Source organism: Anneissia japonica, unplaced genomic scaffold (genome assembly GCF_011630105.1).
Source record: "Anneissia japonica isolate Jap-2015-1 unplaced genomic scaffold, ASM1163010v1 scaffold1696_len571195_cov180, whole genome shotgun sequence".
Classification (NCBI taxonomy): domain Eukaryota; kingdom Metazoa; phylum Echinodermata; class Crinoidea; order Comatulida; family Comatulidae; genus Anneissia; species Anneissia japonica.
Window position 1 is genome coordinate 525,435 of NW_022695941.1, and position 15,296 is coordinate 540,730.

The following is a 15,296-nucleotide window of genomic DNA, read 5'->3' on the forward strand; positions in this document are numbered from 1 at the left end:
ATACACTAGACACATGGTTTTATTTGAACACTTTATTATGACATCGTAAAGTGATGAATAAGAACACTAAACACATGGCTTTATTCGTAGGCCTAGAGGCTAGGTCTAGCCTAGGTATCATCGTTCATTCGTACATACGTTCATTGAGCGTTACGTACGTATTAGGTCAAAGGTTACCACAAATTTAACCCAACCTCTATTTTACGAATCCCCCGATTTACGTACGCCCTCTGGTCCCGTACCGTACGTAAAATCGAGGTTCTACTGTACAGATATATTCACAGTTAGAAAATTTCCTGCAAGGAAAAAAAAATTAACCAAGAAAGGAATGTAATTTCTTCATTATTATTATTATTATTATTATTATTATTATTATTATTAATAATTTTGTTTTCATTATTGTTGTACGTTTGTGGTATACCATAGATTTTCCAGACGGAATTGTCCTAATTATTGTTTATGGAGAAGATTACATTTAGTCATATCTGAAAATGGCAGTCTCATTGTTTTTCCTTTTATTATATTATTGTGTTTTTTTAAATTTATTAAAAATACTTATTTGTGATTGAACAATACCACTTTGGAATTGCGGGGCAAACATTTTCAACCACCAAACCAGATTCCCCATAGCAATTTTTCTGGTAATGACTACTTACTTATATTATTGTAAATTTTTAGTTCACTATTTACTTGATAATTTTACATTTTTTTCATGTTTATTTGTGGATCCTGTGTATTATTTGAAATGTTTCCATGTATTACTGTCAAACTATTTGTAAGTAAAATCCATTAAACCAAATTTGATTTTATATAAGTAACATCACTAAGTGCCTAAAATTAAACTTTGTTCCTGTGTTGCAAATCATATTTGAAGAAAGAATTATTAATATATTTATAAATAATTATAAATAAATTAGTTCATTTACCCAGTGCAAGTTCAAAAAAATAATTATTTTGTCAAGGAAATTTATTATTTAATGAAAATAAGTTTAGTTGGAAACAAGAAGAATCAAATTTCTAGGGAATAAATACTGCGGGAAAATTTAATGATTTACACTCAGTCTTTCAAGACAAGAGAAAACTTATAGAAAATAATTGACTCTTGCGCCAGCAAGGCTAGAGCCTTGTCAAGTTGTTGGCTCGTGTTTGGTCGTAGAGGAAGGCATAATCCAATTAGTGATGCTCACTTAAAAGCACTAGGCAGGGAGCATGTAAAGTTATTTAGCTGTAGCTGCAGTGCGGCAAAGAAAGCCAGCTCTTCAGACTTGAAAATGTCATAGATCAATTGTAGCGTTACTGAATTTAAAACTCTAGCAGGATTTGTATTGGCAATCTCATGACAAACTTTGTTCGTTTGGATTTATATACTCTAATATATACCGCTGAAGAGGAAGCATGTAGGTTAAATATCACTCCTAGTTAGTAACCACGCTACCAAAAGAGAATTTTGGTATATATAAACCTTAAAAACTGATATTTATGTGTATATTTTCTCGAAATTTGAGACCGTAAACTTGTGCGTACATCAGCGATATCAACACACTGTGTAGAGTTTTGAAAGCGTTAACATTCCATATTCCAAGAATTTTATTGTATTTATACGAAAAACTTTGCTACATTCAAAATGGTCGCGATTACATCTGTTCGAAAGACTCTGAAACCGCGCTTGTACAACCAAGCATGGCGCATGGGAACCGTGTTCCTCAACATGCCTACTTGGATCAATAAAATCAATACAGGTACGTGAAAGCAATAAGTGTAGACGTGCAATAATAATCAAATTGTTTTCTTCGTATTCTTATCCCATGTTTTAAATTGATAATCTTTTTTTGTATTTAATTTTACTCTTATTATGTTATGATTTTAAAAAAAGATAGATATAAAAGTAATGTTTTCCAATTAAAAAAAAAATACATGGAATTCAAACGCGAAAATTCACTTGTTTAATTTTTTAAAAATTTTGAAGTGCATGTAGAGGTTTATTAGAAAAACTAGAGAATTGTGAAGGGTTGTTTGTATCTACTATTAAGTAGCCAAATTGATGGTGAACAAATATATACTTAAAATATAAAGTATATACTTAAAATATATAGATATATACTTAAAATATAAAGTAATTGGAAGTAGAGACTGACTGACTGACTGGCCGACTTATAAGGTAAGTATTTTTTTGCATGAAATGTGAAGTTTGTTGTATGGGCTGGCATATCATTTGTAAATATCATTGTTGCTCTGGTTTGTAATACTTATATATCTTAAATTCATTTCTTATTTTTTTTATATTTAAAATGTGAAATCACATCTTATGATTTTGTTTTTTGTTTTCTTTTTACAACAGAACAGCAAAAGCCGAAACCTATTCCCCCTCCCGTCAAACCGCAACGTTTCTTTCCAGACAAAGGTAAAACCAAAATATTGTAGGGTACAGTGTACAGTTAAAATATATTGTTTTTGTTGAGCTAATGAATTTGATTAATAAATGCAGTATTTATGTTACATGCATACGATAACTTAGTTATTAGATTTATTGAAAATCAGAGTGAAGAAATATTTTATATTAGTACAATATTAACACAAAAATACATTGTTTGTATATTTTTTGCATTCATCATCAAACTCAAATGGTATTCTAAGAATTTTGTGGTTAAAATGGGTGTAACTCTGCAAAAGGGAATCATTTTAATCTGTAAAAGAATAATATTTTATATTTTGTAAAGTTAAAATATATGGTTTTTGTTGCGCTAATGAACTTGATTAATAAATTCAGTATTTATGTTCCATGCATACTATAACTTAGTTATTAGTTTTATTGAAAATCAGAGTGAAGAAATATTTTTCTCGCCAATTAACAACACAAAAATACATTGTTTGTATATTCTTTGCATTCACCATCAAACTCAAATGGTATTCTAAGAATTTTGTGGTTAAAATGTGTGTAACTCTGCAAAAAGAAATTATTTTAATCTGTAAAAGAATAATATTTTATATTTTGTAATGAACAATTCAATTTTTTTAGGGCTATTTTACATTTTATCAAATTTTATTAAAATTTAGATGGTTTTTAAAAGGTTAAATATTAATTTACAGGTAAAATGACTACCATTTTTTATTTCAAAATTGATTTTTGAGGATTGTGAATTGTCCAATTGTAGATCAAAACATATGATATGTCTTTATTTGGTTAATGTATGTTACTATATTGAATAAATATAGCTGTAAATCACATTGGATCCGAACCAAAATTTGGACCACATTTCCGATTCGCTGAATGCCAACGTCCGTATTCCTACATACCATGACTGTCGGCTTTCCAATCCGAAAATCCAGATTTGGCGTGAACGCCTTTTAAATATAACAATAAACCATACATTGAACTGTCATTCCTAAATAGAACAGTAATTCCCATCAAATTATATTCATATGGTTTCTATTGACATGTGCTAGAGTACGCTTCATATTTACCCCCCTTTGTTAGAAAGTCAACCAAAATTTACCCCCAGTTCAACCAATTGAGTCAGGTGATAACTATCTCATCATCATTTGGTATTCATATCAGTTCACTAGCGAGTGAGTTGTTTTTTTTTAGTTGAGAGCAATAACTTGTTTATCAAATGTTTGAGAAACAATAAATGGTTTCTTATTTTGCATCAGAACAAAACATTGAACATAATAATAAAAGAACCAGGGGTTTATATCTCCAAAAAGAGAACTTACTAAATTTAAAGTCTGTTGATAAGGAGAGCAATACAAAATGTTCTCTCATTTCTTTTACTTGTCATAGCGCCTTGGGGTGCTCACAAAGTAAGCCCCTGTCATGGCTATACATTTTAGATCTACTAAGGAAAGTACAGTATGTCATTTTGATATAAAAAATTGAAGGAATTCTCTAATATTCCAAGGGTCATATTCATAATGTGCACTGTATATTTTTCCCATGGGCCACTGCTTTCTGTCACTTTCCCCAACCCCTGAGGCGCCAATGCTTTGTTCTGTTATGTCCAGTAATTGGTCAGTAATTAAGCCATCTTTCTATACACCTGTAGCTTGTTTATGAAGAAACTTGGGATTTGGAATATTTACTTATATGATCTAGTTCTAGTGTTGATATAGATCATGAAGATAATATTGTAGGTCAGTTTAACATCTGTTATGTATTGATGACACAAGATGAGCACATCATCTTCCCCGGGGCAAAAAATAGATCAACTAGTCAGTGGTCAATGTCCTGAATTTTTTTTTTTTTTACTTATTATTTTTACCTTTGTTTTGTTTCTCCTGTTATTCTTTCTTTGACTTCATTTTGACTGCTTTTTTTCTTTCCTCAACTTCTCACCTTCTATTTATTTCTTTGTTTCCTGGATAGTTATATTGTATTATAATAATAATAATAATAAAATCTGGAAAAACATATCCATAAGACTACAAAGTGTTCATACATACACTATTGTATTTAAGTTATAGCTGAATTTATCAAATTCCAATGCAATATAGAGAAGATCAGTTAGGTTTTCGTAAAGCCCTACGCACTCTCAAATTTGACCATATATAGGCACATCATTACTGTATATGGGCATATAACAGTTATGATGACATCACATCATGACCATATATAGACACATCATGACTGTATATGGGCATACAACAGTTATGATGACATCACATCATGACCATATATAGGCACATCATTACTGTATATGGCATACAACAGTTATGATGACATCACATCATGACCATATATAGGCACATCATTACTGTATATGGGCATACAGCAAGTTTTTTGTCAAAGAATATTTGATAATCTGGACATAGTATTAAATACCGAAATCCTTGAAATTATTGCCAGCCAATTCAAGGGTTTAATGCAAGGAATAAAAACTGTATTATTGGTACACATCCATTAATTGGCAGAGAAAATTATTTTTTCTTCTAATTTTTAGTTAAAGACTAATAACTTCAAATACTATATTGAATTTTCATAACACAGTAAGTATATCATTATTTAAAAACAATGATAATAATTTGTGTACTTAATATTTGGTGAACAGTTTCACTGACTGCATCATCAGTATAATCATGGCTATTGCTTCCTCCATCGGTCGGTAATTTTTTTCAACTGGAACCACCAATTTTTAAAGTAGAAGCCCTTCTTCCATAGTTCGTCAAGAGAAGTCTGTTGAAAAGTAGTAGAGCCCTTCTCTTGACTCCCTATAAAAAGGGCTGTTGTAAGTGTTGAAAAGCTCCTTCATCGCGATTGATTTTGTACTTACTTTTCCGTATCCTAAAATTTACAATAGCTTAAACATGCAACTTGGTTTCATCTTTTTCTGATGATTGTTTTCTATTTATATCTACTATTTGTTGTGAAAACAACAAAATAAAAATAATTTGTTTAATCATTTTCCTCCCAGACTATATTAGTGAAGAAAATTCTGCATATGAAGGTATCATTTTTTAGCACAAAAGTTATAATGAATAATATTTATTAGTACATAGTCTTTCATAATAATCAACAATGGCTTTTTAACACTTATCACTTCCTTGCTAAGTTGGTAAGATACCTAGAATTATCTCAGTAGCAATGGTAGCCTAATTTTTGCTTAAACATGCTGTCTGCTTTCTTAAAGTATAGTCATGTGTCTAACATGATGGTACTACTACAAGTATTTTGTAGACAATTTGTTTTTGGTATTATGAACACAAAAATCATTTTGTCTGTCTAGCAAGCATGATGTAGTAAAAGTCTATAAATTTGTTTTAAATCTTCATATTAAATCTTAAAAATCTAGGGTCGGTGTACTCTTTGTCAAAAATATTTTTTGTTTGCCAAGGAGAAACTTAAAAATGTTTATTAGATTAAACTTCTTGAGCTCTATTAAAACTATCAACTGTTAAAAATAAATGTGATATGCCTATTTTGGGTTTCAATATGACATTGCACAAAGTTATCACATTAAAGTTGATAGTGTGGGGGGAGCTTTAAATGCATGTCTGGCAGAAAAGAATTGCTTCCCTCATTAATGGTTATCATGTTGACTAATTTAATTTTCAATATATGTGGCAAAGACAAGCCAAACCAATCACTCGTCACAAAAATCAATTTTTAATTATTAATTCAGGGTTAACAGTAAAGGGAGAGCTATAAAATGGTAAAAGAATCATTTAAATCCGACATTTCGTTATGAAGTTACAGGAGTTTAGACATAGAGCTGTTTAAAGAACAATATTTCAGAAATCAGTCTATGATTTTGGTCATTTATTTCTCAGGCAGAAACCATCAGTAAATTGTTAAAAATTGTAGTTTTTAACATTCAAATTGGGGAACATAATAGCATATCATGATATATAGATATATAAATGTTAGTTTAAAATAGATTTCAAAGATTTTGACATTCCAGCATGTTTTTACCATTATCTCTGAAGTAGGATTTGCAACGAGTGACTGGTTTAGCTTGTCTTTGCCACGTATATTTACAAATATCATATGCTCAAATTTAATGAATATAATTTTACCCTCTTAAAATAAACACATGCTAAATTACTTAGTATTAGAATTTAATCCATTATCGTTTATCCTCAGGAATAAGCACACCCCTTTAATTTTTCAGTAATTATTTTTTATGTGAAATTCTTCACACCCTAATCTTAGAATGGTAATTCTGTACTTTGTAAGGCCTAAGTCTTAAACTGAACTCTCTGAGTGACTAAGACATATTTAGCTCAAGTATGATCATGGACTCGCTCTGGCGTTTTTTCCTGTGCAGTAAACCTCCACCAAAATCGGCCTAACCCAATATTTTCAAGGGATATCCATTTACTAGAGGATGTTATGGTGAAATAAATGATATGGTAGTTAAATGATGATACTGGACACCATTTTTAATATATGGTCCCTGCTTTATAACTTCCACTACACTAATTTAATTTTTTTTTGCATGTCAAATACTACCTAGAAAATTTAAACAAGTTGTTTCCACAGTTTGTTATTTTAACATGGATGATAGCAATGGTATATTTTCAAAAATGTATCTCATAAATATGAAAGTTTTAGCTTTTAATAAAATTAGAATTAGAGCATTTAGCCTCCTAATTGATTTTTAATTGGGATAAATTTAACAATTTCGTTTGTAAATTAGGTATAATGAATGATTCAATTGTTTCTGCACTACCAAAAAATGATGATGGTGTAAAAAATGCATATCATGTGTCCTAGGTATGTGAATTGGCTTAACTACTTTAAATCGGATATGAATATGTTAATTTAATAGTACATCTTGCAGCTGTATCTGCCATATACACTGCTTTGCTTCGTTTTAATCAATCCATTCTATAATTTAATTAAGGAAATCGTAGAGTACTATACTTCAGTATCTACATTGGTTTCAATTGTTAACTATGGACTAATGAATTGGTAGATTGCATGATCAAGACTGTCTATGGGATGTACACCCCTCCCAGTAAAGCTTCAGTCCCCCATCAGTCCCCCTACTCTTAATACTTCACTGTAGGCTGACAGTATCACACCTGCATATAAGTTTGCATCAAGGTGTGAACTCTAATAAACCAGGATATGGCCTCCTTAAGCCTTTAATCCAGGCAGGAATTCTAGTTGTACATTCACCTGCAACCACCCAACTTATCTTTCATGTACATGTAGCTCACCTGTGCAAAATGCAATATAAGTATAATAAAACAATAAGCGATTGCTGATATTGCTTTGTAAGCCTGTCATGTTTAAAGGGAACTGTATACGCAGATAGCCACAATATGCCGTGGGATTGCTTCAGGTTACAACCACCTATGATTTCCTCCTCATCATTTTCGCTCTGTAGCGCTTGTAAAAACAATTAGATTAATCTCTCTGAACCCTTGGTAGATTACACATTGTTTTAAGTTATTATTAATAATTTAATTGCTGTATAATAAACTGAAGATATTAGGTCTCTCTTTCACCCCCCTCTCCCCCACAAAAAAATATATATCAATACATTCATATTTTGAAGGTAGTAAAAAATGTACTGAATATAAAATTTGTTTTCTGTAATGAAATGTGAATCTTAAATTTACAATTACATTTTAACCAGTAATCTCCTTTAGGATCCCTACAACGCCATACAATACTAAAGCTACGATCCAACCAATTCTAACCCTTGACGCTGTCGGGGGTTATAGGTAACACCCTATCCCAGTTGGTCCATTTTTGCACATCCATGCCTCCTCCCCTCCCCTCCCCCCAACAGTGCCAATCCTGACCACAGCTCTGTAGCTGTGTAGCTATAGTAGTTAAAGAAGGAAACACAGAACTGTCTTTGTCTTTATTTATATCTTATTAAATATTTATTATTTCTTTATTTAGTATGTAAGCATAAGAAAGAGGTAGAATGATATTTTTGGGGGCTTTTTTCAGGGTTGGATACTTACCCCAGAGATGATGATTACTTTGGCGAATACAAGGAGGAGGAGAACCCTATATACATTGCAGCATCAAAGCTGCCGCCACCACCAGTAAAACCAAAACCAACAGACAGAACACGACAGAAAGCACAACCAAGGGTAAGATCTTTACATTTACTAGGCTGATTTACTACTTTATTCATTCAACTAATGTTATCTTTTTTTTTTATAAAAGTTTATTATTTAAAAAAAATAAATATATTTAAAGTAGCGTAAAAGTACCCTTATTTGTTAAATAGATAAAAAGTTTAAAAAAGAAATAAACCAAGTATTTTTTTACTGCAATTCATTCTGAAAAGTACAATCAAATAAAACTAACTTTTTAATAATTTTTGATAAAAGCAAAAAATATTTTGTATTACAATACCGGTAAGTAATTAATAATTCTTCAGCTCAGATTACAAAAAAATTAATTTGAAATATAATTAATAATCTAATAATGTTGGTAACAATGACATGATATATAAATAAGAGCTGGTTGTAGTAGTTGATTAATACAAAGAGCCATGAAAAAGAAACTTTATAAATATGGGAATAGAAATTATGATAATATAATAATGGTGGATTTTGGTTAATGTTTGAATTATAAATGTCTTGTATTGTTTGCCACTTTGATTTCTTTGATGAAATGTTTTTCTTCCTCCATTATTATATAATCATTCCATGTGTTTTGTTGACAACAATCTTTTGTTTTTCAATCAGTGTACTATCATCACGTTATTTACTTGTGTTAGTTATCTGTTGCAACATCACCTGGAATGCCCCTTTATTATAAACAAATATCATTGTTTTTCAATGTTGCATAAAAATATTTTTCATTTGAAAAACAGACATTTTCAAGGTGATGCCATCTTATATGTTGCTCTCTTTCGTTTTTTGACTTCAAGTCAGGCAAAATTACAAAAGCAGCCAATGAGTTTTGCTTCTTTTATTTAGAAACTGGATATGGAAAAGTTCCATGATATCGAACAAGTCGTGGGAAATAATCTTGTGGTAAGAACACCTCAGTCTCAGAGAGGGGCCCCCCACTCTCATCCTATTGCCACGCCCGAGGGGTACGCTGTTCCTCACGATGTTCTTCACATGCCTGTCCATATTTCCGCTGGTGCTATCTACCATGAGCCTGTGGATGCTATTCAGGGGTCAAAGGTTGGCTTAAAATGCTTAAAAAAATTATTAATCCCAACCAAACTTTTTCTACATTGGAGAATCCACCAAAATTGTTCTAGCAGAAACAAACAAAACGTTAGTATCTTCCTACTCCGTCCCACTCTACAAAGTCTATTTCTTATTCAGTTATTGACCAAAATTTATAACTTATTGAAAATCATTCGGAAACAAAATAAAAAATATTGTTTTTATTGCTAAGGAGAAAAAAATACTGTAGATAAAAACCTACTCTTTCAAAAAATTAATAACCAAATCAAAGATAATTATGATACCCAAAATATGCAAATACTGTAATTATATTAATTCTTATGTTGTTACTCCCTTTCCATATTATATTTGCCTGTACCCTTTATTCCTGTATAGTGAATCGGAATGCCCCTGCTATGCTGAGTGTTGATTTCTTTACGATCGTATTCTTAGCTGTGTTTTAGATATCTGCATGGGTTTTTCTGTTTTGTTTGATTTCTGCTTGTGTCATTCTTGTTATGCAATCTTTTTAAATCATATTTGAGTTGAGCATGTGTATTCATTTAATTTTTTAGATGTCATAAAGTCATACACATACAGGCTGTCACATACTTTCTCGTATGTCGCCATACGCACACACTACTCATAAATATTCATCATATTCATATATGTATATAAGTTGCACATAGTTAATTTTGTGCATGCAATAGATTCTTTGAATTTGTTTCATATTGTCGCTAAAAATGGTGCCCAAAAAAAAAAGTATCATTGTATTTTAGAGGGTTAACATGGTTTTTATCATCATTAGAATAGTCATTATCATCACCAGCACCATTAATTGGTCATCATCAACATGGTCATCAATGTTATCATCATCACTAAGGTTTTCATCATTACCATCACCCAGACAATTTTCTTGCCCCCCCCCCTCCCCAAAATAAGAAAATCCATTGGGGAGAAAAAAATTATATGCATTTTCTATATATATGTAGACAATCCACCTATAAAATCGATTAGATAAGCCTCTAAATTCCCTAAATTGTCATATTTTTCGGGGGTTTCGCTCCCAGGACCATTTTCGAGATATTTTGAACAACGCCTGATGACACCCACATCCCAGCATATTTCCCCCTAAAATTTTACCTTCCCCCCCCCCCAGATTTGAGACTCTGACGCCACCACTGATCACAATTTTAGCATCAAGTTTTATATTCATTATTTATTACCAATGATATATTAATAAACAAATATAAACTAGGTAAAATTAATTATTGCTGTAATAAATAACAGATATTTAACAACACACATTTAATTATACATCTCATCTCAAATATGATTTTATAGATCAATTGACAAATAGAAATTGATATTGTGTTCTAAAAATATTATCAATTGATTTTATAGCTTTATATTTTTGTGCAAAAATGTTTGAAAAAGTTTGTAATTTACTAATCTTGTATTGTTGGATAAGTATTGTTTGAAATGTTAGCTTAACCTTTAACCTCTCTCTTTTCATACTTTTGAAAATAATTTTAATCGGTTATAAAATGTAGTACATATAATCAACAATATTTTGTGAATCCTAGCTGCATAAAAATAAAATGGTTCAAGGGTGGTTGGAATTTGGCCAGGATAAGGATTGGGAATTTCAGTCATTGAAAAACTTTAAAAAGACTTAGTTTCATATATCAAAAGTTAAACTTGCTTCTGTTGCTTGAGTTTTTGTTTTACATTCTTTGTATTTCGCTTCAAGCATAAACCATTTAGTTGACAGAAATGTCCTATTTATGGAATCCAGCTCTTTAGTGTGTCGTATTGAGTAAACCTAAGTAGTTATTGTAATTAAAGTTGATTGCGGAATTGCGTCCTTCAACACTTGCATATATTTAAAGTATTTCTTTCACATGACGATAATGTTAATGAACTCCATGCCATTCAGAAATTTATAACAACTTTCATTTGAGCATTTAATTAACATCATTAGTAATTTCACACCACACCCGACAATCTTGAGGAAATTTGTGTTTGGGATTTACCAATAGTTTAGAAATCTCCATAGGAATGTGACTGTAGTTCACCTTTTCTTCAATTTGTAGCTGAAGTAATCAATAAAAAAAAACACTCTGGAAACAAAAATTAATAATGTTAGAAAAAAAAAAACTGTCCCAAATATAATTTTTGTGGTTAAATAATTATGTTTTTAAAAAAGATTTCTTAAATTCATTTTTTTTTTAATACCAAAATTATATTATGGAATTATGGGACATTCTGTTTTATAAAAATTTTCTGATACAACATTTTGAATGTTGTACTCAATTTACAACATCATATCTGGAATTTAAATATGACCTTTTCGTAATACATTTCTGTATTGATAAAATTACTCCCTGGACAACATGGAAGTCTGTGACATCAAACAAACAAAATTAGATTTGTTATCGAGAGCCCCTTGCCACATCAATGTCACCCAAGTTCAAAAGGCTTTGAAAATTGTCACTTAAGTGTAATTGGAAGTGACAAGATTCTTTACTGATGATCCAAAAGGACACTTAATATTAACACTTTTGTGATTGCAAATTCACGCCAATTTTTTGTTCAACCGAGCATTATGGCATAGGTGACTGACACTAGTACTAGTCACCAGTACCTTATATGATAAAATTAAATATATTATTGACCATAATCATCTATTATATATTTAGGTATATTTATTGCAAAACAGAATCGCACATACAAAACAGTCTATTGCAGCATAAGCTGAATTGAGAGACTGAAAAATTATTACAAATATTGGCCATTAAAAATTTACGAATCATTAAAATAGAGCAATATTAAACATTAAAATTTACATTAATACCTTAAAAATTACAATTATCATTATTATGTTTGATATTCTCAGCATTATTATTACAGTTGTCATTTCCCATCATGATTTATATCACAATTATCTTAATTTTAATCATCGTCTTCATTACCACTGCCACCACGTTCTCCATCAGTTTTATTTTCCTCTTAAAATTTGTCATCATAGTCATCATCATCTTAGTGACCATCTTCATAACAGCATCAATACCAATATGATTATTCTAGTTATTATAATAATGAGAATAGTGATATATAATAATATTCTGCATCATCAACTTCTCTATAATCTTAATTTCCATCATTTTAGTTCTGGGACGGATTGCTATAAGCGGTCTTCAGACGGTCTTAACGGTTAGCTGGCTATAATCGTGATGTCACTACTGTCTATGATTATAGACCATTACTATACCGTGGTCTAACCAGTTAGACCATCTTAAATTTTAAAGCCTACTCGGAGGAGGCTTAAAACGGTCTTCAATCATTTTCATCATGACGTTGAGGCCTAGATCGTCGAAGTCAGAGAATCAAACAACGAATATTCCGCACACTTCTCAGCGTCTGTGAAAATAGGTCTACGTTCATTTCGATACATTTTACGTTACCATGGAGTGCTTGTTTGCATTTCAATATCAAGTCGGTCTTAGGGAAGACTGTTTTATAGCAATGGTCTTAGAAGAATGAATTTAGTAAGACCGTCTAAGTGATAATGCCAGTATTATTTGAGAAGTCAAGACTACCAGTTAAGACCGTCTTATAGCAATCCACCCCTGATTCAATAGTTTTGTTTATCATCTATCATCATCACCAATCTATTACCAAGACCACCACAGCCAATTGTGTTATATATCTTCATTACATCTATTTAGTAATTATTTATAGTGTATCAAGCAGTCATGTTCAGTTATCTTTGCTTTACAAATTAAAAGCATACTTCACTTAGTACTATCACCCACATATGTACATAAAAGAAACAGCCTCCGCTAGATTGAAAGTTCATCTCGTAAACATTGTTGATGGCATTTAAAAAAAAAAAAAACATTTTTAAATAACTTTTGCCAGAGCTTGCACATACCTAATATTTGATTGTTTGTTTTTCTATTTGAGGCTTGCCATCCAAAAACCAGCGTATTGTTTCTAATTGTTAAACTAATTAGCATAAGAATGTGTCAGTATTGTATACTTTAGTACAGAGAAGCAGTAATACTTTTACTCATAACTTTGGTAATAGTAAATCAATTCCAGTAACTGACCCATCATTTTAAAGCTTATAATGTGGAAAATATGAATATATTAAAAAAGTCAATTTTCATTTTATTGGTCACTGATGCTAGTTTTGGGATGACAAGTCTCATTTGAACTTTGACTTATGTTTTGATAGATATAGATGTTTTGGGTAACCACCACTAAAAATAGTTGACTAGTCTTTAGGTTTAAACCATAGTTGCTTGATCTAACTGCCCTATACGAATGCTATGCATTGTGGTATTGTTAATACTGTATTTTTATCTAAGTGATGATAAGTAGTTTTGTTTGATTCGTGTTTCATTTGTAGCCACGGAAATTTCCATCTAATTCTAAACAGCCTAGCATAGCAGATACAAGGACAATCAGCGGTAAGAAGAAAAACCCACCGACTACACCATTGTCTCCAAATGCAAATGGGAGATTACTTGTTGATGAACTGGCGAAGACGTTCAGTAAGGATAATGCAAAAGATGAATCACTTGGTAAGCCCGCTTACCCATTTTGGTAAATTAATCTACACAAGCGTGGGGTGCAGCAGTATGGTGTCCAATCTAGAAAATATGCAATTTAGCTCTTCAGACTTTTCAAGTGATGGTTTATCATGACATGTTTTGCATTGAGGGTTGAGGACTGGTGTTTGTGCTTGAAGATAAATGCCAGTCAGATTAAAATCTAGAAAGTTGAATAATAATGTGTTTTATAGTAATAGTTTAATTATAATAATGTGTTTTTCGCATCACTATTTTTATATAAACAAAAATGATAATGAGAGAAACACGTTTTTTTAACACACATGGACAAATATGACTATTACATATATATTCTGGTAGGCATCTTGTACAGGGACGTGTTCCCTTTTTTGCCTACCAGACTTATTACATTTTGAGTGAAATAAAATTATGAATTATGAATTATACAATAATAGTTCAATAATCACTAAATACACATACATAATCCATTTAATCAATAGACTGTCCAGATTATATTAGATATCTGATAAAAATTTCAAAAAATATCAGAAAATATTCATCAATTTCTCATAAACCATAACATATATGCTTACAATTTTCCACAAAATTATTCAATAGCTGGCTAATTTACACATTTTTCAATTATCTAAATAGAACAAACAGAACACAAGTAAAAATTAATAAAATTTACTGTCAGAGTAGCATTCTGAAGCTCAGCTTCTGCCCATAAACGATCTCTAAATTGGGCATCAAATGCAATGAACTTCTGGAATAATCCATACAGCAAACCAAGCAGATCCAGCTCCTGTAACCATAACAAAATTTAGAGATTAGAACTTGCAAACTTATAAATTACAATAATTGAATTCTTGAATCGGCATATGAATATGAATAAGAAATTATTGTAATATAAAAAGAGTAAAATTACAAGACAATCAATTAAATGAAAAAAATAAATGTACAAAATCTTACTTCTCCTGTTTTATCCAGCTCAGGAAATGGCTTACAATTGATACCAAAGAGTCTGGATACAGAGTCTAGTGTTTTTCTTTTAGAGTCATACAGCTTGTAGATCTCCAAGAACTCATGCAGCCTAGAGACAGCTTCAGCTGGCTGGACACCTGGTAC

The 15,296-nt window shown here is 31.0% G+C and overlaps 2 protein-coding genes across 20 annotated transcripts in view; both read left to right on the forward strand.

Moving 5' to 3' along the window:
- Positions 1-9,834, forward strand: part of LOC117101645 (rho GTPase-activating protein 5-like) — an 81,797-nt gene extending 71,963 nt beyond the window's left edge. For 16 of the 19 annotated variants that reach the window (XM_033241660.1, XM_033241659.1, XM_033241664.1 and 13 more), the window contains 4 exons: positions 2,339-2,401; positions 5,409-5,441; positions 8,405-8,550; positions 9,388-9,834. In XM_033241660.1, coding sequence (XP_033097551.1) covers positions 2,339-2,401; positions 5,409-5,441; positions 8,405-8,550; positions 9,388-9,819 — 674 coding nt within the window. In that variant the 3' untranslated portion in view covers positions 9,820-9,834. The remainder of the gene's footprint in view (positions 1-2,338; positions 2,402-5,408; positions 5,442-8,404; positions 8,551-9,387) is intronic. The other 3 variants (XM_033241662.1, XM_033241668.1, XM_033241673.1) reach the window with 1 other exon arrangement.
- A 3,296-nt stretch (positions 9,835-13,130) lies between these two features.
- Positions 13,131-15,296, forward strand: part of LOC117101659 (rho GTPase-activating protein 5-like) — a gene marked incomplete in the record, with an annotated part of 15,470 nt that continues 13,304 nt past the window's right edge. The window contains 2 exon segments of the mRNA XM_033241694.1: positions 13,131-13,139; positions 14,006-14,125. Coding sequence (XP_033097585.1) covers positions 13,131-13,139; positions 14,006-14,125 — 129 coding nt within the window.